Genomic DNA, 23,955 nt, shown 5'->3' on the forward strand with positions numbered 1-23,955 from the left:
ATTACTTGTGAAGTAATAACAAGCTGTGTGCCTTAGTTTCCCCTCCATTGCATTTACATATTGGTGCGAGGATCCAGATAGCTCCCAGCCAGGATATTCCAACAAAAGGAAGCCTCATGGGCCCTTAAATTCGACTGTTTGTTTTGGGCCCAGTTGGAATTTAATATAACAAAGCCCCCTCGCCTGCACAATGCTGCTCTGAACGCAAGCACACAACTTGCAGGCACTGCTGATTGTGTCCCAGTTTCCCCTGGACGAGTTCAGCATATTTCTGTGAGTCCCAATTTCTTAGCGGGGCATCCACCCTGTGAAAAGAGTGACTATATGTCATCCACTCGTGTGCAGGCCCGGACTGGCCATTGCAGGCACCGGGCAATCCCCCGGTGCGCCGCAAGGGTAGGGGCCGGTTTTGGGCCCTGGGGGCCTGCAAAATCGGCCCTGTAACAAAATCGGCCAAAAACCGGCCCGGCAAAGAGCTCGGTCGCACCCCCAGGGGGCCGGCCAAGCACTTTGCCAGGGCCAGTTTTGGTTCTCGGTCCGGCCCTGCTCGTGTGCTTCCTCGACTTGTGCCCTAGGGGTGAGGGACTATTGGAAACCCTTCAGGGCCTGCCGCTAAACCTCTTGTGTAGGGGATGTCTGGCGCCTTAGTGTTGCCGCTAACTCTTCGAGTCCACATGTGAGCGGGGCAGAGCACCATTCTCCCGCCGCCCAGTGCAGCTCTTTGCCACAGCAGACACAGTCTCCTACTGCTGCAAAGTACCTTTGTCTTTTTACAAGGTTCAAAGCTTGTGAAGTGTAAACAGAATTGTCAAGTTGAGTCAAAGGATTATGTAGTTTTGCAAACCCCTAATGCACATCAGTCCTGAAATAGTTTGTTTCTAGGCATGTAAGTCTTCGCATGGCATAAAAGCTGTGTCACTCCCTGGCTCTTGGAACAGAGGACACCAGGTGAAGTGTCTGTCATGTTGTGTTAGATGCTGTCAGGACTGGAATGGGAACTCGAAGCAGCCCAGACAAATGTTATCAGACCAGCTCGTGAGTTGGGTGGCGAGCGAACGCGGCAATCGAGACTAGCCACTACAAGGGGTACTCTGAGGGGTTCTCCTCCCAGTGGCATTACTAATAAGAATTTTTTCTGCCCAGCCAAAAAACTTTTTAGCCACATTAGGATAATGAAAGACTGGGAAAAACATAACTTTCTAACCTCTACCATGCAGTTTGCATGCAGCTCTTTGATGGCAGTTCATAGCTCTCTGTGCTAGATTACGATTCTAATTTATGAACTTCACAGTAACAAAAGGATCTCTGTAACAAAAGCAGTAACCCACTGAGCTATGCACATAAAATACAGTTCTGTGATCTGCGTGGTACACATTCTTTGCAGCAGGCACATTTTACACTTTGAGCTACCTTAGATGAGTCAAAACTGCTACTAGACAAAAGGCTGACCTCTCTCCAGCAGTTAGATTAAGCACCAGAGATTTCTTCACACTTTTATTGTTGCTTGAAAACTGTTGGATGTACAAGGAACTCTGCAGCAGGTGCTTTAACCCCTTCCACGCTCATGACGAGCTGGGCTCGTCATGCAGTAGCCTCCTGCTACGCTGATGACGAGCCCAGCTCGTCATGAATAATGGTGTTTGTAAAGTTACAGCACAGGAGAAAAATCCCCATAGCATTCAAGGTGTTAAAACCATAACATATTTCAAAACACAGGGATGTTGTAAACGAAAGTGAGTGCTGGGCGGATTACGCTGGTCTGTTGATATTGTTACTGGGGCTAATATTGCAGGAACAAAAGCAGCCCTCCACCCTTCCAGACCCCAGAGAAACGCCCGATGCCCGGTAGGGCCTGTCTGGCCTTGGATGCTGTAGGGAGACACACCTTATGCCTGGCTACAGCCATCACTTGCAACTTACAGCCTTGCATGTCTAAAAACACAACTATTGTTGTATGTTAAAATATCGAGGTCAAAAAGTAATTGTAAGTGCGCGTCGATATAAAAATCTTAATATTCTGGTAGAACACAAAACGTGTCCAGTGTAGACAAGTGTTTGTGCATATCACTACCATAATACCAGCAGAGCCATTGCATGTCAGGTATACCCAAAAAGACTTAGATCACAGTCTCAGATGCGTAAACCCAAAATGCACAAGAATGTCGGCCAGGGCTTTAAGTGGGGAAAAAAACTGGGGGTGCTCTAAAAGGGGCGTGGCAAATTTCTTAAAGGGGTGTGGCCTATCCGAGTAGTGGCGTGGTCTAAATCAAGCTAACTAGCATTGTGTGCTTAAGAAAATCATGAAGCCGCATCCAGCAAAGGATAATGAAATAGGCAAAAAAATATATTTATTAAGTATAAGCCATAAAATATCAAACACTTTAAAAAAACATTTGCTATTTCCAAGCTAAGAAAATATTTCGGGGGGGGGCTGAATCTTTAAGCAATAGTCAGAGTGGAGCTGCCGGGGCTCTTAGAGGGGGTGAGACAACAACAATTCTTCATTAATATGCAAATGGTCCTTTAAAGACCTGTGAAGTGCTCGGGTGTGGCTGTGTGTGTGCCCGGGAAGCGTCTCATCATCTGCCATACAGGACGGGGGAGAGAGGGGCCTAAGGCCCTTTGAGTCCGATGGGTGTTGCGCGCCTGAGTTCAGGGATACCAGATTCCATATGTCTATCTTGCTGTTATGGGAAGATATGCAGGTAAACATGTCACACAGCATTCCCCATGTTATCCTATGGGCAAGATAGCCTTTCAATAGTGAAAAACGAAATTGGCAGTATTTCACTATCAAGACATGTTACCCAAACTAGTAACACCAAACAAAAATTGGGACTTCTGCTCACCCTACCTTTGACCTTTAAGGCCCAAAAATAGAGCCCCCTAGAGCCCCCTTTCGAGTCCCTCCAAAAAAAACCAGAGGGGGCTCAGCCCCCCACAGACCCCCCCCACTTAAAGCCCTGATGTTGGCCCTTTCCATAGGTGCACATAGAGCTGACGTTGCACTTCACAACCTGTACTCATGGGCTAACACTATATGTGTCAAACTATAACCTACTTCAACATCACATACACATTACATTTTGGCGTTTTAAGGTTTTTCATACTTCTGTTCCTTTCCCAGGACGTAATAGGTTAGGGTGGAGTACCACTCTGCATGAGGCGGTTCTATTTATGGGCAGACTCTTTCAAATAGGTTTGAGATGCCATATTTTCACACCTTGCAAAGTGTGGCGTGTTCATATCATCTCTATAATTTAATCCAATATGGAAGGAAGAGAGCAATTGTACCCCATTCTGGACCTGTACAGCCATTGGGTTCTGGATCTGAAAGTGGAAATCTTTCTGTTGACTTTGACAGTGTGTTTCTGGTTGCTGCTACCCCTGCAGAGCTTTCCTTTACCACACCTCCTTTACGTCGTCTAGTCCCATTTCCTAGTTTCCCATTTACTGAAGGTTCTTGAACCTCCTCCAGTCAATGTTGTGATCTCCTTCAGGGTTGGCAGATCAATGTATTGGAACCATTCTGGTTCTGTTGTCTTCTGTTTCAGCTCACGGTGGGGCAGGCGCCGCTCGTGCCTCAGGGACACCGCAGGAACATCGCTCTAAATCCACTTCCGGTTCCTGTCGCTCTGCACACCGACCCTCACCAGGTGCACACTGAACCAGGATGGGCTTCTTCCAGACCTTCATAGGTAATTAGGAACCATTTCGCTGTCCTTATGTTGTATATCTATCAGGTACACTTTTGTACAACTCTGAGCTGGTTGGACAACAGCCTTTTATGGCGGGCAGGAGACTGTATTTTGCGCACAAAGGATAAAAGTGTCAGGAGTCCATTCTACCTACATTTGTTCTGTGCGCTTTAGCGGTTACCCAGATTTGTGACCCACAAACTGGAAGAGTGTGACCAGTTCACGAAGCCTCAAGTGTCCTTCACAATCACCGCCATACACTACTCCCTACAACTACATCTTTCATAGTGCAGTGGTCCACAGGCATTCTAAAGGGTTATAAGAACTCACGCCCCCGCCACCTTTAATATCAACACACCATAACATGCTCATTGTCAATGAAGGAAGCAATATAATTTGCTTTTGTCAATGAAAAAAACTGACTTTAACCATGAGATGAACTCCACAATGCCAACAGAAAACAAAAGTGAGCAAAAGTGACAAAACAACTTGCACATTCTGTCTCGAGATTTGTACTCACCTCGCATTTGGTGATGCAGTGTGTGCAACAAATTTCTTTTTATGTTTACTTACCTTTTAAAGTCCGTAATCCATACATTACTAACCCCCACCCTGCCCCTCCCCCTCCCCACGTCACCGCCCGGCCGGTACTCCCACTACCGGCCGCGGCTGGATGATTCCCAAACTGCACTTTGTAGTAAACTACAAAGTGTACATATTTGCCTATACCTATATATGGGGAGTTCTCTGCCTGACAGAGCACATGTAAGTATACATTTTAGTAGTCAATGTGGGATGGACACAGGGGAGTGAGTGGGAAAAGGGGTAGACTTACTACTAATGGGGACGGTATTAGGGAGTAGTGAGAGGGATTTAACGAGGGTCAAGGAAGAGTTTAGGAAGGGAAGTCACGCTCCCACACAAGAGTAAGCCAACTGCAATACTCTGGGTGGAGACATGTAGCTTACACTTTTGTAGTAAGCTTACACCAGGAATTTGTGAAAACCGAAAGTAGTAAACTTATTACAAAATGTAAACTTACTCAAAAGTGTAACTTACCTTAGAGAATCAAACCATTGTGTGTGGTTGTGTGCTTGTGGGTGTGGTAGCGTGTGTGGTTTAATATATGTTTATTTGATAGTGCGTGTAGTAACAAGAATGTATTATGTGCTGGTGAGGGTATCTGTGTGAGCCTGGTTTATGTATACTTCTGTGTACCGATGTGTGCTTCTGTTATGTTTAGTACATATATAATGTGTGTACGTGCATGATTAGCAGATGCTGAGAGTGAGGTACTGCTGTTCTATTTTGCTGTGAATACCACATTAACCCCAGTGTTGGCGTCTTGATATCCCTTTCTCACAGGAAAACCGGCATCCCGGCAGACACTGGTTCTCAGGGAGGAAGACAGCAAAGATGCATCCCTTCTTTTCCATCGCTGGTGTCCTGATAGGTAAGTAGGATCCTGTTTTCAAAGTGCACTTCAAGAATAAATAAATACATATAAATAAATAAATCGGCGTGTGCCAAAAATCTGTTCTGGCATCTAGTAAGTCAAAAGACTCTTCCTTGACTGTGATGGTGTTTTGGACCGAAGTATCTGGTCAAACTGGTTCCATTCCTGCGTTAGCACGACATCCTGTGATTCTGGGCAAATCACTTTAATAACCCGTGCCTAAACAAACGACTCTAACCTTGTGTAATGTAACCTGGTGCTCATGCAAAGCACCCCAATGCATTTGGGTCGAGGGCAGCCCTATATAAAACTCAAAAAATAAAAACAAGTTCGTAAGTTACCTCAATCTGTCCTTGTGTCAGGCAGGGCCGGCTCTAGGGCGGTGCAACCGCACCGGGTGCTGACTTCCGGTGGGGCCCTGCGGCATCCTGTATATTATGGTTTGAAAAGCACCACGTTCCTGGAGCCAGCAATTTTCAGGCAATAATAAAAATGTCAAGATAACTCGGCGATTAATGTTTTTCCTGGAGAGAGGTTTGTTTAGTTGAAGTTTTGACTCTTAGTAAGTTAGTGCAGTGGGTTGATATATGTGCTGCAAAAAATGTGTACCATGCAGATCACAAAGTGCATATAATGTATTAAGTCAGTGGGTTATTGCTTTTGTCTGAGAGATCCTTCTACTTGCAGTTTATGTTAAAATCCTAACACAACAGTGAGCAATTAACCATCATCAAAGAGCTGTATGAAAACTACAATGTATAGATCAGTGTTTTGTTATTTCTCCCCCCAGTCTTTTTTATCCTAATGTTGGAAAAAGGGTTAATTTGGATGGAAATCAATTCTGATTATTAAAGGGAACCCTCAACCATGGTGTTACGTTTTAAATTCTGAGTTTGTGCTTCTCCAGACCAAGCACTATTAAACGATACTGTCTACTGGTATGGATGACATGTGACTCCTACACATTGTAGTCGTTTATCTTACATAACATGTATGATACACTGATTTACACACCTTCGATTGATTGGCTCTTTGTAGTGTGTGTGATGTAATGTGCTCTGACACCCTACACTGATATGAGTGGCACTATAAAATTAATTTAATGCATCTGAGAGAGAGTGGTTATGGAGGCTTGAGGGGTACTGTTAAAGGGTGGTAGTGAGGGAATCCGTGGCAGAGGTGGTCATTGAGGGGCACCAACAAACATTGCCACACTGGGTGCCACAAGCACTAAACCCCGGCCCTGGTGTCAGAGTGTAGGATCTGTGAGTGAGTGGGTCAGTTAGTGTTAGAAGGTGGTTCTGACACTCTGTGCCACCAGGATTTTTCGCTTTTGGGGCACCTATTTGTTGAGCTTTTACTGTGGGAGAGCCTCATCAGTTGGGACTCACCCACAGTGAAATCATGATGAAAGCGACTGCATGGGGATTTTACTGGTGTCCCCCTAAATTGACTAGGCTGCTGCGCAGCAGCTGGAGTAAAGGGCACCAGGCTGGTTACATACACAGGTAATTCTTTGAATTTAACCCTTTCCGAAACTTTAAACTTGCAGGATCAAGTTCGCGCTATGTAACACTTTATCAATAAATAAATAAATGTGCACACGTGTACGGGCTGCGCAGGGGGGATTCCTGGTGTGCGCAGCCCAGGAGCAGCTACAAAGTGAATGGTGTGCAGGACTTATGCAGAATTGGGTGGTGACATGGAATAGGCTTTATATTGTGGGAAGAAACATGCCAGGGAAAGTCAGTGTGCTTTACAGTGTTTATTCCATTATTCTCTTATGGGCATAGGGAGAAAATGGGCTAGTTTTACTTTCCTAGGGCCTACAAAGTCCAGACACACACCAAAGTCCACTGTAACCTATGTGAGAAGAAGTATTCTGCAGAGTCCAAAGTCATATTTGTACTGCTTTTGGGTCATCCAGAAATGTTATATTTCTCTGAGTCAGCTCATAACCAGGGTCTGGGTGGGGGCTGACCCCAGCAGCCTGGATTGATGACCTTCCCTCCAAGGAGCGAAGATGGGTGGAGCTACAGGCTAATCCATCAGCAGCTGTCACTGGGTGCCAGGCACCGAGCTGCACAAGGGAGAAGGCAGCACTGGGGGTAAGGGGCTCTCAGAGACCATGTGGCAGGAGACCCTGGACGCCGCCATTTTGAACAAACACAGAGCCCTGGGCAGGAAGGAGGGAGCAGGGGCAGTGAAGTGATGTGTCGCTGTTTGATAGGACAAACAGAGACTTCCTGCCAGCCCCTCCCCAAACTTTAAAAAGTGTTTGTACAGGAAGAGAAGCTCTCTCTGGGGTGTGGTCTGCTGAGGCAGAGAGTGTTGGAGCCTGGCGCAATGGGCTGTTGGAAGGAGGAACCCCCTGACTGCCCCAGAATCCTGAACAGCTCCAGGAGAAGAGACCAGGACCAGTGCATAGAAGCGGGGGACCTCTGCGCAGGGAGAACAGAGGCCCAGGAGAAGAGCCAGGCAAAAGGCTGGCACAGGGAGCCAATGAAGACAGCTCCCTGCTGAATCTACCCTCTGTGTGACCAGGAGGGCGAAGGAAAGAGCTCCCAGTGGCTGGGGTGCACCACCAGGAGCAAGAAGAGGCCAAGACCAGCAAAATCGGCCGGGCCGAGACACGCCCCCCAGAAGGTAGGTAAACTTTGACCTCTGGAAGGACTGATGACGAAGCGTGTGGGGCTCTGCTGCCGGTCCATGATGTGCCCCCGGGCTGGGGCAGGTCCCGGGGCTGCCCCCAAGAGAAGTTAAGTCGGGGTGCGCCATCGCTCATCCTGTGAAGGTACCCCGGCGGGGAGCCAGGAACCCACCCTGGCCCTCGTCGTACATGAAGCCGGGGAGCGCCATTGCGCTCCCCGTGAAGATGTGCCGGGGCAGGGGCCCGCGATCCCCACTCCAGGCCCCATGTGAGGAAGGAGGCCGGGAGCGCCATCGCACCCCAGCACCTCCGCGGAGAGGTCTCTAGGGGCCTGAAGTAAAGCCGGGGGGTGCTGCTGTGCTCCCCGTGAAGATGTCCCCCTTACGGGGTGCCAGGAGTCCACCATGGCCCCTGCCAAAAAAGCAAAGACGGAGAGTGCCGGCGCGCTTCTCATGAAGAGGAGGGGGGGCCTGGGACCCCATCTCTGTGTCCCGAAGTGAGAGAGGGGCAAGGGAGAGTGCCTCTGAACTCCCCGGCGGCTGGAGGAAGGCAGGGGGGAGTGCCGTCACTCTCCCCGAAGACCCACCGGTCCAGCTGCAAGCACCGTTTCTGCCCGCAGGAGCGGACAGACCAGAAGAGCAGCGCTGGCTCCTGTGGACGCACACAAGGGTGCGGGCCGGGACCCGGCCGGAGCAGCCGGGGGTGGGCTCCCCGGACTGCCCTCACCTCCCCAGATGCTGGAAATGCGGGGTGCCCAGGTGGGACCAGACACCAGCGAAGAGAAGAGGGGGTGAGGAGGCACCAGGGGGACGGGTGGGACTGGGCCCCCAAAACGGCCAGAGTAGCCGGGGTGGACTCCCCGAGCTAGCTCACTCACTTGGGGGTCCAGGTGGGACCGGGCCCCCACCTGAAGCTAGGAGATGCAGCAGGAGGCCGCCGGGGGCAGCGCGGCTCTCCCCGGAGCAGCAGGAGAGAAACTGCTATAATATGTGCTGCTAGGGCAGAAGCGCCCCATAATGCCTTGCCAGGTTTACAGATGCCGGCAAGGAAACCTGGTGATTTCGGCTTGTGGTGGCCCAAAGAAGATGGGGTCACCGTTGTGTGTGTGCCAAGGGGCAGGGGGTGCTGCTGGAGAAGCACAGTTTCCCCCAGCACAATGTGAAGAAGTTCCTCCCTAAGTCTCATGGGGACTGAGAAGAATAAACCCTCAAGGGCTCAGCAAGGAGTCACATGCATCCCTATGGCTGGAACTTTTGTTCTACAGCTGGGGGTGCTCTAGGGACTGCCTCAAGGAGCGAAATGCTGGGTTGGGGATGTCTGGTGAAGGCCATCCCCTGAGGTGAAAAGGAGTAATTGCACCCGTTGTGCGCAATCCACTACCCTCAACAGTATTGTTTATCAATCGTATTTCCCTTTCTCCGCGTATCGTCTACACTCAAAAGCCTTCGATCTGAAGATTCGTGGAAGGCCGTTGGGTGTACCCACTCTGCAGTCGATAGCAGTCGATGGAACGGACTCCATCCAGGTTCTGTCCTGGGTGTCGCGCTAAGTTTTCGCGCACCAACTTACACAAAGTGTGCAACCATTGGCTATCCCCGGAACACGACGAGAAAGACTGCGACGAGTGTCAGTCATTTCAATCAAAGCAGGCGATCCGTGACCAATAGGCTTGAGGTCACGAAATGCACCAACAAAGTGGCTCCGTACCAGATGTTGACGGAGACGACTCAAAACATGAAGAATGACACGAGCAGGGAGCCGAATACGACAAGGAGCACATCTCCATGTCTAAAGCCGACTCCGATGCCAAAGACCCCACACTGGGCCAACGGATCGATAGTACAGAGACTTCCTTCCCCTACCATCAACTCCATAAAAAGGCTCCATCCCTCCTCTGCCTTCGGGCCAAGGTCAGCACTGAGAAAAAGTTTCAAGCGCCCCCACCTTCGGGCTCGGCGCAGAGACACAAATAACAGCCTTCTGTCTCGGGGCTCTACAGGTCCTCACGCCAGTGCCGACCCTAAACAATCGTGGAAAAAGTGGGGTTGTGTACTTTCCGGGGCTGGGTAGGACAACGTAATAATGTTTTATAAATAAGGGAACCCGGTCACGCTTCAATTCTGCCACTTTTTTATTCTGAGCAGATTTTGCACCCTAAAGATTTAATCCTTGGGTGTTATGAGTATTTTTGTCGTGTACAAGTTACGTCACTATATAAACTTTTCAAGTTGTCAGAGGTGTACATGTTGCCATTCAGAAACAAAAATTCACTACATACAATTATGAAAAACACTTTTTGCACCAAAAAGACAATTGAAATACAAATATACATTAACACTTCACATTACAATTTCTACATTACACTTTCTACAAACCTATTCTAAGTTGTACCCTACTAACTAATTTTGACACCAGACCTGCGTTGATTTATTTTTGTCTAAATAGAGGACTGGTCTCGCAAGGGCATGCGATCTATGTTAGGAGGCGTTATTTTATTGACTGTGTACGGATCACTGACATAATATCGACTACAAAAATATAGGCATTTAAAATATCGACTCCAAAATATTGACTACATAAATATCGAAGTCCTATCTACAAACAGGTAAGTACAAAAATATCGAATCAAAAATATCGTTTAAAAATATGTACTTTGTAAAAATATCGAATTTATTAAAATTAATGTAATATTAAAAAAATATTAAAAATAAATAACTAAAATATACTTAAATAACCTTAAAATTATTAAATAATTAATGTAAGTTATAAAAAAAATAACATTTTATTTGTTAAAACATATATATATATTCACAGAAAAAACCATAGGTTATAGACCATATATAGTTAGGAATTAGCATTTACAAAACCTTGAAAATTCACTGAAAAAACCACAGGTTATAGACCATATATAGTTAGGAATAAGCATTTAGAAAACCTTATTTTACTCACACAAAACCATTGAAATTCCATATATAGTTAGTTGCACTAACTATATATCGTGCACCCGCAATCCACTGCTGATGATGTCACATATTACATCATTCATGACATGGTCAGTGACATCACTGATGACATCACTGATGACATCTCAAATGACATCACTGATGACATCACTGATAACAACATCCAGTGATTTTTTGTTTCTATAAAGTTTAAATATGTCTTACATATTGAAGAATGAGTGGATGTGTAAGTGTCTGGACGAAGGATTTAGTAGGTGCATGACTGACTGTATGAGTGAGTGATTAAATGTGTCTCACTGACTGCATGGGTTAGTGACTAAACTGTCTTAATTTGTGCATCATTATGTCTGTTGTTCTGTAAACTGCTGCATGTGTTGATCAGTAGCTATATGAGTAACTATATGGGTTATTGATTGATTGCCCAAGTATTTGTATGGGAGACTGAGTGTGTGTGTGGCTAGCTGGGAGGTGTGTGACTCTGTGCAGATCAATCTGTACTTGTATCAATGATTGTATAAGAAGGTAAGTATGTGTTAGTATATGTTTGAAAATGTAAGGTGCTCTATGTTTAACTGTATAGACAAGAAAATGGAAGTGTCATTGATTCTTTACAGGACTGACTAGGTGTGTGAGTAACTCCATGGATGAGTGGCAGACTGTGAGTGTCTGTATAGGTGTATGAGTGCATATGATAGTGTTGTAAAGATGAGTGATTGTATGTATGAATGATTGTATGGGTGAATGAGTGAAGGTGTGTGTAGACGTAGCAATCAGTGAGTGCGTATGTAGTAACTAGTATTGGTGTGTCAATGGTTTCAAAAATTATACTCTCTTTTTAACACTGGGTGAAACAGAGGTTATATTAAAATGTGAGGAGATGCATTGTATTGTCACATGAATGATATCATCAGTGATGTGGTCATTGATGTCAAATGAGATGTCATCAGTGATGTCATTTGAGATGTCATCAGTGATGTCATCAGTGATGTCACTGACCATGTCATGAATGATGTAATATGTGACATCATCAGCAGTGGATTGCGGGTGCACAATATATAGTTAGTGCAACTAACTATATATGGAATTTCAATGGTTTTGTGTGAGTAAAATAAGGTTTTCTAAATGCTAATTCCTAACTATATATGGTCTATAACCTGTGGTTTTTTCAGTGAATTTTCAAGGTTTTGTAAATGCTAATTCCTAACTATATATGGTCTATAACCTATGGTTTTTTCTGTGAATTTCATTGGTTTTTTAACAGCTAATATCTGTAGCTGTAAAATGTATTCTTCTTTAAATCCAAAAATATATTTTATATGTTTATGAATAATTTTTTTTTTTTATATTTTTTTTTCTTCGTTCCCGCTTCGCGAATCGGGAAGCTTCCCGTTAGCTGACCTTGATGCCGCGAAATAGACCGCGAGCCGGTAAACGTTTCTTTACCGCAAGTGCCGCGTTAGAAAACAACATCGTGACGCCTCCCGTCCGCATGACGTTTCACGTTGTCGCGTGATACGTCATATGACGTGCTACGTTAGCGAACTGGTACGCGAAGCGAGTCGCAAAGCGCAGGTTTCTGGAAGCAAACCGGGAGGCCCTGCAAAGCGCTTAACGTAAACACAGCAAGTCATGTGACTTGGTAATAACACTTTTCATTGGTTCATTTCACTTTTGGTTTCCTAATGATGTAAGACTAGGTCATATAATCTAAAATGAACACTTTTGATTGGTTGAGAACTCTTGTTTTTCCCAAATGATGAAAATCCCTCCTTCTTTCCTCACTCTGACTTTCATCATTGTGAGAGAAAGACCCTTTGTGATCACTGAGCAATGGCTTCTTTAGTAGCTTCAGCTGGTGCTTCCCCACCACCTCCACCACATCCAAGGAAGAGTGGACCACCTGCTCAAGTTATAATTCAACAAGAAGAAGAAGAAGAGGAACAGGACGACGAGCACGAAGAGAGGCAGTTTTTGCCTGAGCAGCCCAGGACGTCTCACCGGAAAGAAAACTTCATTTGGCAATTTTTTAAAATTCCCAAAGGTCAGAAAAAAGTAAATGCAAGATACGTAACTTGCCTTATATGTCAAGATAGACTGTCCAGAGGAACCGAGAAAAAATACAGTTTCGGAAACTACACAATGCATCGCCATATGACTAGGTGGCATCCTAACAACTACAGTGCTGCACAGTTTCGGAACGACCTAGATAATCTCCCTATTATGGCCAGAAGATCTGTTGTACCGGAAGTAACGGGACCAGAGGGCAGGGAGATGGTGCCAAATATACAAATGAAATTTGGTGAAGTAAAACACACCTGCGTATTTTGCGATGGATTCATTTCCTACGGAGAAAAAAGCATCACTCTGATCAACAGAGCTATTGACTATCATATGCAAGTTTGTACGAAACGCCCAAAATAATAAATACTTCTTTTTTTGTTTTGTTGCTCCTGTTGAGCCCTTTACAATGAATCGTTTTCATTGCCCCCTCCAAGAAAAACCCAAAAAAATATAAAACTTCAGAAAAATTCAAAAAAAGTAAAAAAATGTTCCGAAAAATAATAAAAAAAATATAAAACAAAAAAAAAAGTTCTTTTCAGAACTACCTCCCCGTTATTAAAAAATTGGTACAATATTTGGAACTGTGCCAACCTCTATTTCTCTTAGTTCGCTTCCCAGTTCTCTCGCCGGTACGCGAACTAGAAGCGAACCAAAAACAGTAAGTATAAGGGAAGGAAACAGACACTTATGTTAAAAGAAAGACAGCTATAGGGGAGTAAACTAGAGATACTATTACCCGTAATCCACTGCTGATGATGTCACATATTACATCATTCATGACATGCTCAGTGACATCATCAGCAGAGGATTGCGGGTTTTTTGGCAACGTGCCTTATCCACGGTTTAATAACGCTGCCTTTTGCTTTATATAAGTTTTCAAATTGTATGAAATATATACCAATAGGTCGTTATGAACCTTTAGGTAGTGCTTTTCTTCATGAGGTCTGGTCGCTTCCATACACATACAGATGTTTCAAAGATGATCAAGAAGTTTATCTGAATGGAGAGGAATGCACTGAGACGCCAGATCATTCACTAATGTGTAGGCACATACAGTTACACGGTTCATGCAACAAACACCGACCAAATATGGCTTGCGTGTTGCAAGGCACGCCAGTTCCTGCTATCATCCCCACGTTCAAGTTGTTGGAAAATGGTAGTTATTTGATGCTCAATAATGAAGATTGTTCTGAGTTAATTGAAAAGGGTCTGCACCTCTGTACGGGTGTTCGCTATGTGAAGCACGAAAGTTTCACGGGCCGAACTCAAGGCCACCTCTCTCTGAGACAAAAGAGCTCTTATTCTTGCCATGCCGTTGAAATCTGTCCCAAGGTTGGTATTTGTGGCCAGATTGAAAACTCCCTATGTTCATGTGTGGGAGGAAATAGAACATTTCTGCAGCAAATAACCCGTTCACTTACTGTTACGATAAAAGGAATACTTTTAATTCAGATTTGCCTTTCAATTTCAGCAAGATGGTTCCGACTATCTTTAACGCATCCTCCACAAAGACCCTGGCGCACTTTTTTAAAGTTGTTACCAGTGGTCTCGTGACTTCATTTGAGAAAATCTTTGGAGTCATCCCTGCTTCCTTTCATTCCATTTTCTCCACTCCGGTTCGTGGATTGGCATTTTTACTTGCATTACCAGCGGACGCTCTTGTGCTTTTTTACATTTTTAAATATGGATGTCCCTCCTATGCAACCTCCCACCCTGCAGCTGCTGACACTGTTCCGCAATCGCATGCTAGAATATTATGGCACAATGCCGTTGGCGATATTAAGCACGGCATATGGATTATCTTTTCGATTCTCCTACTTCACCTGTGTCCAGCCTGTATTTCACTGCCTGACCTGTGATTTCGATTGGGCCATTGATTTGTGTCTCTGCGGACCGGTTTCTCCTGACGTCGACTTTAATCAGCTGATGAGTCCTATCATTACTCACGAGTTGGTTTGTCCTGGCGAAAGGATTATGGCTGTGGCATTGATGCATGGACTACTTGGTCCCTGGAATTTACTGGCGGCAGCACAGTCTTTCTTGGAACAGAGCTTTCTTGAAAACCCACCGAGCTGTCCTCTGATGGTGATAGAGGATCCGGTGCTGGGAGAGCACGTATGTTCTTTTCCGCTTTTAAATTGGATGGCTGAACTGTTTTCGGATGAAGACGGTGACTTCCTATTGGAGGCTGTTGCAGCTTATTTTGCATACACAGTTATGTCATAGACCTTTTTCATGTTTGATATGCTGAGTACTAGCATTTCATTGACAATTCATTGACTTATTTGTCAAGTTTTTATTATTTACCTTGCCTATTGGCTTAAGACTCGATAAAGTACTTGGCTGTTTTATTTTTCTTTAGCATTAAATTTTCCTAGTTTTTAATGCTTTACCTTGCGGACCGTCCACATATAAACTTGCAATCTGCTCTCATGAGATGGCACTTCTATTATCTTATTCAGTTCGTTTCCGGATCATGGGGAGGTGTCATCTAGGTCCTGGATATCTTTACACCGTGTTAAGTTAGCATGGGCTCATTACCGGTTTAAACGCCATTTTTCCTTTTTTGCAACTTCTGCACACGACACTTAGTTGTTGCTTTAGCTTTCCACCTAGTAGTTCATCGTGGTTTACATGAGAATAATATGTTATTGCTCTACTATCTGCTTTGCTTGTTAAACTATATCTGTACAGCGAGTGCTAAAGTTTCAAGAACAACACGATACAGAATTGTTATGAGGTCTGATCTCCACGACTTCATACTCATAACATAAGTGCAACTTCTGCCAATTCTGGGCATGAGGCGAGTTTTATATTGCTTTGCCGAACACACATACACAACAGTTGATGCGGTTCACATGAAGAGAGAGCTGGTGTATGCTGATGTGATTCCTTCAAATCTAAGACACTAAAGTATGGGCACGCCCTAAACCAACACAAAGAGACCTTCTTAGCAAATAATATAATATGTGTATTAGGGAGGGTGAGATATAAGCAGCCGCGGGCCGTGGAGGGAGTTACGGTGAGGCAGGGAGGCGGGGAGGGGGAGAAGCAGGGTGGAGCCCTCTCTACCTTGCCCCTCCCCCTCCCCGCCTCCCTGCCCCACCGTAACTCCCTCCACGGCCCGCGGCTGCTTATAAGTGTTGCTAACTCTTATTCATTTACAGCATGTTAACATACTGTCACCATTCGCTTTTTATGTACTAGTAACTATGCTGGTAATTTTGCTACTGATAATATGTGTACTTCTATTATCTAAGATACTACGCCTGAGAAGACGGCATTAGTAAATAAACATTTCAAATACACATGTGTTCTTCTTAACTCCATGTTCTGGTTTCTAAGAAATATATAACGACCGACTGTTCATGAGTTCCACGTATCCTGAGGTACTATAAGTTCATATTCTGGATTGTCTAAACATTGAGAGTTTGTTATATCCAATGTGACACTGTACCTAGCTTGCTAAGGAGTTTTTGATTACTAACGTGAGTTTTGGGACACCCTAATTCGCCGAGGTTCCAATCCTCTGTCCACAGTTCTGTGTGAGAACAGAAACCCTGCGACAGGGGCACCCCCGACCCTTGCTGGAGCTTCATCACACTTGCGATACAACTCCAGCAATGCGCCACCTTTACGACACAGATACATCACGCATCTGTGCTGTTTTTGCCCCATGATGCGCCGCATTGTAAATGCAGCACACCATAGGTGACGGAACAGCGGCACAGAATGACTAACACATCCCTGGTGATGCGCCAGTCATCATAAATGTATCCCTATGCTTCTTATCTTGTTAGAGATGAACCGCCATATGTATCATCAAAGTTTTTTGCATTTCCTAAATAGCGAACTTTAAGGAATAAATAGCGATTCTTTACCATTCCTAGTTTGCGATTAGCTATTTGCTAATTACAAATTACCCATTCATTTCCTTCATTTCCATAGGGCGGTTGCACTCACTTTTAGCTCGAACGGCTGAATGGATTTCCACGAAACTTGGCAAAATTGTAGGGACTGGTAGCCCGATGTGCCTTTGCTATGTCTCAAGATATATGCTCCAGTGGTTTTTACGAAAATTAACTTTGAAAAATATATATTGGGCTACATTGGCCTATATATATGTTGGAGCCCAAATGTAGCCCAATGTAGCCCAATGAAGCCCAATGTAGCCCAATGTAGCCCAAAGATGGCCGCCAGACACACAAAAAAACAAATGTAGCCCAAATATCAGCCAGATGTAGCCCAACTATAGCCCAGTGACAGAATGACCAATCAGCTTCGCAAACCTCCGTTACGCGAAGCGGAGCGCTGTTACAGATATATATCTTTTTTTGAACGTTAATTTCTCAAAATCCACTGGAGCACATATATTGAGACCTAGCAAAGGCACATCGGGCTACCAGTCCCTAATATTTTGCCAAGTTTCGTGCAAATCCATTCAGCCGTTTTATTATTATTATTTTTTTTTTTTGCCCCGCGGGGCCCTTTTAAAACCTCCACATCAAACCTAGGGGGTCAGCGAGGATCTACTATGCCCCCTTATAGTTATTTCCCCCTTTGTTTTGACCTCCTCTTGTCTCTCGATCCTACCGAGAGACAAGATGGCGGCCGCTACGGACTTTTTGGAATGTTGACAGACGCCGGAGAACCAATCAGCTTCGCTTCACAAAGCTCCGTTGCGCGTAAAGTACGCGAACCGGAGCGCTGCCTGGTCCGCTGTTACAGATATATATCTTTTTTTAAACGTTAATTTCTCAAAATCCACTGGAGCACATATATTGAGACCTACAAAAGGCACATCGGGCTACCAGTCCCTACAATTTTGCCAAGTTTCGTGCAAATCCATTCAGCCGTTCGGGCTAAAAGTGAGGCCAACCGCCCTATGGAAAACTCAATGTTAAAAACACGTTTTGGGACCCCCCTTTTTTCTCGGCCCCCCCTTGACGAACCCCCCCCAAATTTTCAAGGGCTGCTCAGAAACAAAATGTGCCATTTTCCTGAAAATTTCAGCCAATTCCGTCCACAAACGCCAAAGTTATTAGACATAGAATTTTCAAAAAACCCATAGAGAAAAAATCCTAACTATATATATCTACTGGCGACCGCCAGTAGGTAATATATATATATATATATATATATATATATATATATATATATATATATATATATATATATAACATAATATTATTAAAAAATATACAATATTATTACCGTAGCATATAAAGAGTGTTAAAATTACTATTCCCACTGAAGAACTGGGTTATTTAAGACCCGGCGGCGCCAGGGGCACGCCCAAAGTCTTCGGGTATCTCCTGTCTTAGAACATAGAGACACGGAAACTTCTTGGTGGCGTCAAAGATCGATTTATTGGCTGCAGCCAGTAACAGAAGTCCTAGAAGTCAACACGGTATGAGTTCTCAGGAGACTGCTCAATTTTACAAAGCAAGTCATCCCTTTTTATGCCAAAAATCACATTCCAGACAAATACCTTACATTTACACAAACTGTCCAATCACATGTATCCACACCAGAGGTATCGCATGATGGTAAAACCCACTTTTCAGTTGCCGAGCCCATGATCAATCATCGGTCAAACCCAACATTCTTCTTTAGACAGGTCGAACGAACCCATAATAAACAAGCATTGGAAATGCAATCGGGCTCGGATTTATTTGAGTTTGAGCTAATGGCATTGTAAATGGCAATGTGTTTTCGCCATGTGTTATGGAGTGTGTGCATGTGGTGTGTAGTGGAATTATGTGAGTTAGATTGGAATTGTAGCAATGGTGGCATGCTGTGCTTTACATGAATATGTTTAAAAGTAAAGTGTACCATACTGACATTGCTACAATAGTTAATTGTGGATGCGTTAACAATTGATGCATGCACTGATGGCTGGTGGTGTGTTTGTGACTGCCTGTAGAAATTGTGCACTGATGGCTGGTGGTGTGTGTGCTTGGTAAAAGACTGCACTGCCGCCTGGAGGTGTGTGTGCCTGGTGGAAGGGTGCACTGACGGCTGGTGGGTGTGTGGTTGGTAAAAGCGTGCACAGATGGCTGATGGTGTGTGTGTTTGGTGAAAGCGTGCATGATGGTTGCTGGTGAGTGCGCCTTGTAAAAGAATGCACTGACGGCTGGTGTTGTACGCCTGGTGGTGTTTGTGGTTTGTGAAAGCGTGCATTGATGGCTCGTGGTGTTTGGCCCTGATGAAAGCGTGCACTGACGGCTGGTGGTGTGTTGTTGTGTGTAGTGGTGAGTGTGTGGTGGTGAGTCTGTGGGGGTGAGTGTGTGGTAGTGAGTGTGTCACACCAATGTGGCACACTGGTGCCACTGCACCTGCTCCACCAATGGTAGCTACGCCTACGCCACACTGGTACCACTGCACCTGCTCCACCAAATATACTTACACCACACCGGTACCACTGCACATGCTGCACCAATGATAGCTACGCCACACTGGTGCCACTGCACCTGCTGCACAATCATAGCTAAGTAACACTGATAACACTGCACCTGCTACACAACGCCATCTACCACACACTGGTGCCACTGCACCTGCTGCACAATCATAGCTAAGCAACACTACCACTGCAACTGCTCCATCAAATATACTTACACCACACGGGTGCCACAGCACCTGCTGCACAATTGTAGCTATGCCACACTGGTGCCACTGCACCTGCTGCACAATGGTAGCTACGCCACACTGGTGGTACTACACCTGCTGCGCAATAATAGCTAAGTAACACTGATAACACCTCTCCTGCTCCACGAATGGTAACTACGCCACACACTGGTGCCACTGCACCTGCTGCACAATCATTGCTAAGCAACACTACCACTGCACCTGCTCCACCAATGATAGCTACCACTCACTGGTACCACTGCACATGCTGCACCAATGATAGCTACGCCACACTGGTGCCACTGCACCTGCTGCACAATCATAGCTAAGTAACACTGATAACACTACACCTGCTACACAACGCCATCTACCACACACTGGTGCCACTGCACCTGCTGCACAATAATAGCTAAGCAACACTACCACTGCAACTGTTCCACCTATGGTAGCTACCACACACTGGTACCACTGCACCTGCTCCACCAATGGTAGCTACGCCTACGCCACACTGGTAACACTGCACCTGCTCCATCAAATATACTTACACCACACCGGTACCACTACACATGCTGCACCAATGATGGCTACGCAACACTGGTGCCACTGCACCTGCTGCACGATCATAGCTAAGTAACACTGATAACACTGCACCTGCTACACAACACCATCTACCAAACACTGGTGCCATTGCACCTGCTGCACAATCCTAGCTAAGCAACACTACCACTGCACCTGCTCCACCAATGGTAGCTACAACTCACCGGTACCACTGCACATGCTGCACCAATGATAGCTACGCTACACTGGTGCCACTGCACCTGCTGCACAATCATAGCTAAGCAACACTACCACTGCACCTGCTCCACCAATGGTAGCTACCACTCACCGGTACCACTGCACATGCAGCACCAATGATAGCTACGCCACACTGGTGCCACTGCACCAGCTGCATAATCATAGCTAAGTAACACTGATAACACTACACCTGCTACACAACGCCATCTACCACACACTGGTGCCACTGCACCTGCTGCACAATCATAGCTAAGCAACACTACCACTGCAACTGCTCCACCTATGGAGTTATGCCACACTGGTGCCACTGCACCTACTGCACAATGGTAGCTAGGCCACACTGGTGGTACTACACCTGCTGCGCAATAATAGCTAAGTAACACTGATAACACCTCACCTGCTCCACGAATGGTAACTACGCCACACACTGGTGCCACTGCACCTGCTGCACATTCATAGCTAAGCAACAATACTACTGCACCTGCTCCACCTATGGCAGCTACCACACACTGGTGCCCCTGCACCTGCTGCACAATCATAGCTAAGCAACACTACCACTGCACCTGCTCCACCAATGGTAGCTACCACTCACCGGTACCACTACACATGCAGCACCAATGATAGCTACGCCACACTGGTGCCACTGCACCAGCTGCACAATCATAGCTAAGTAACACTGATAACACTACACCTGCTACACAACGCCATCTACCACACACTGGTGCCACTGCACCTGCTGCACAATCATAGCTAAGCAACACTACCACTGCACCTGCTCCACCTCTGGTGCTATGCCACACTCGTGCCACTGCACCTACTGCACAATGGTAGCTAGGCCACACTGGTGGTACTACACCTGCTGCGCAATAATAGCTAAGTAACACTGATAACACCTCACCTGCTCCACGAATGGTAACTACGCCACACACTGGTGTCACTGCACCTGCTGCACATTCATAGCTAAGCAACAATACCACTGCACCTGCTCCGCCTATGGTAGCTACCACACACTGGTGCCACTGCACCTGCTGCACAATCATAGCTAAGCAACACTACCACTGCTCCTGCTCCACCAATGGTAGCTACCACTCACCAGTACCACTGCACATGCAGCACCATTGATAGCTACGCCACACTGGTGCCACTGCACCAGCTGCACAATCATAGCTAAGTAACACTGATAACACTACACCTGCTACACAACGCCATCTACCACACACTGGTGCCACTGCACCTGCTGCACAATCATAGCTAAGCAACACTACCACTGCAACTTCTCCACCTATGGTGCTATGCCACACTGGTGCCACTGCACCTACTGCACAATGGTAGCTACGCCACACTGGTGGTACTACACCTGCTGCGCAATCATAGCTAAGTAAGACCGATAACACCTCACCTGCTCCACGAATGATAACTACGCCACACACTGGTGCCACTGCACCTGCTGCACAATCATAGCTAAGCAACACTACCACTGCACCTGCTCCACCAATGGTAGCTACCACTCACCGGTACCACTGCACATGCTGCACCAATGATAGCTACGCCACACTGGTGCCACTGCACCTGCTGCACAATCATACCTAAGTAACACTGATAACACTACACCTGCTACACAACGCCATCTACCACACACTGGTGCCACTGCACCTGCTGCACAATCATAGCTAAGCAACACTACCACTGCAACTGCTCCACCTATGGTGCTATGCCACACTGATGCCACTGCACCTACTGCACAATGGTAGCTACGCAACACTGGTGGTACTACACCTGCTGCGCAATAATAGCTAAGTAACACTGATAACACCTCACCTGCTCCACGAATGATAACTACGCCACACACTGGTGCCACTGCACCTGCTGCACAATCATAGCTAAGCAACACTACCACTGCACCTGCTCCACCAATGGTAGCTACCACTCACCGGTACCGCTGCACCAATGATAGCTACGCCACACTGGTGCCACTGCACCTGCTGCACAATCATAGATAAGTAACACTGATAACACTACACCTGCTACACAACGCCATCTACCACACACTGGTGCCACTGCACCTGCTGCACAATCATAGCTAAGCAACACTACCACTGCAACTGCTCCACCTATGGTGCTATGCCACACTGGTGCCACTGCACCTACTGCACAATGGTAGCTACGCAACACTGGTGGTACTACACCTGCTTCGCAATAATAGCTAAGTAACACTGATAACACCTCACCTGCTCCACGAATGGTAACTACGCCACACACTGGTGCCACTGCACCTGCTGCACAATCATAGCTAAGTAACACTGATAACACTGCACCTGCTACACAACTCCTTCTACCACACACTGATGCCACTGCACCTGAGCTAAGCAACACTACCACTGCAACTGCTCCACCTATGGTAGCTACCACACACTGGTACCACTGCACCTGCTGCACTAATGATAGCTACACCACACTGGTGCCACTGAACCTGCTGCACAATGGTAGCTACCACACACTGGTACCACTGCACCTGCTGCACTCCTAATAGCTACACCACACTGGTGCCACTGCCCCTGCTCCACTAATGATAGCTACACCACACTGGTGCCACTGCACCTGCTGCACAACTGAAGCCACCGTCTATATAAACACAGCTGTAGTCAGTAAAGAAAACCAGATCTGCATGAAAAGAGGAAATGCGAGACACAGAACAATCACTAACGCGCGCCACTCACTGCAGACTGGTGAACGCGCCCCGACCATCTGGATTCTATTACGGCGGCACCCTGACAGCTCCTAATTGAAATTTATAACACTCCCCTGCGCGCGTAACCACACAGAATATGGCGGAATTGCCCTAAATGATTTACACATGGCCTATTGCGTGAAGGCTACTAGAAAGACAGCACAACGAAGACGAATCACTATGCAGATGGCAAAAAAAAGGACTGAAAAAGCTCGCGCACTGAGGAATTTTTCCTGCAAGATTCAAAAGCCCTTAACAAAAGGAGCTCGGAGCTCAGCCCCCTGCTGACGCTGGGGGGGGCGTAGGCCGAGCCCTAAAAAGGGCACATCTCAATCGTAAATAGACCATAAAGAAAGGAGCAGAAACAGGTGAGAGTAGGATAAGGCATATTTGTGTGCAATAAAGTTTTACGATGTCCTGTGTTTTGATCCTCAATCTTGATCAGCTACTGGGAAAGGAACTGGCCTAACAAGGTTGGCTTCAGGCAAGAGGGTCAGTTTGCTCAGGTCATTCAGAAGTCAGCTAAAATGTACGTGTGCTAAAGACTCGTTCGGCCGTAGTCATCGGCCTATGTGAGGGCAACCACAAAATGGCTGCCGTACACAAAATGGAACCCAAGGGTTCAGAACGAAATCCCTAAATACGTAGTGAATCCATCGGTCTAACGTGATGAAAACACTCATACTTGTCGTACTAACTAGTTACGGTTCGCTAATATCAAATTCGTAACGAAACCATGACCTTTATGAAACGGGTTCAGAATTCACGGAACCTCAGACCCTCCTTTTGCCCTTACATAGGCAATAACCTACACTCACGTCAATCTGAGTCCAGGTCTATATTCATCAGATCATCGAGATGTTGCTGGAGCATAATCCTATTACTTAGTACCTCTCTTGGGACAGGTCTCCTTGAAGACGTAGTAGCACAGAGGCCACATATAGCAGGAGCGCACTGCACACAAAGACAGAACAGGA

General features: G+C 46.1%; 1 protein-coding gene across 1 annotated transcript in view; it reads left to right on the forward strand.

Moving 5' to 3' along the window:
- Positions 1–5,063: 5,063 nt before the first annotated feature.
- Positions 5,064–23,955, forward strand: part of THY1 (Thy-1 cell surface antigen) — a 68,905-nt gene continuing 50,013 nt past the window's right edge. The window contains exon 1 of the mRNA XM_078683937.1: positions 5,064–5,151. Coding sequence (XP_078540063.1) covers positions 5,115–5,151 — 37 coding nt within the window. The 5' untranslated portion in view covers positions 5,064–5,114. The remainder of the gene's footprint in view (positions 5,152–23,955) is intronic.

The sequence above is a fragment of the Lissotriton helveticus genome, chromosome 3_1, assembly GCF_964261635.1.
Source record: "Lissotriton helveticus chromosome 3_1, aLisHel1.1, whole genome shotgun sequence".
Classification (NCBI taxonomy): domain Eukaryota; kingdom Metazoa; phylum Chordata; class Amphibia; order Caudata; family Salamandridae; genus Lissotriton; species Lissotriton helveticus.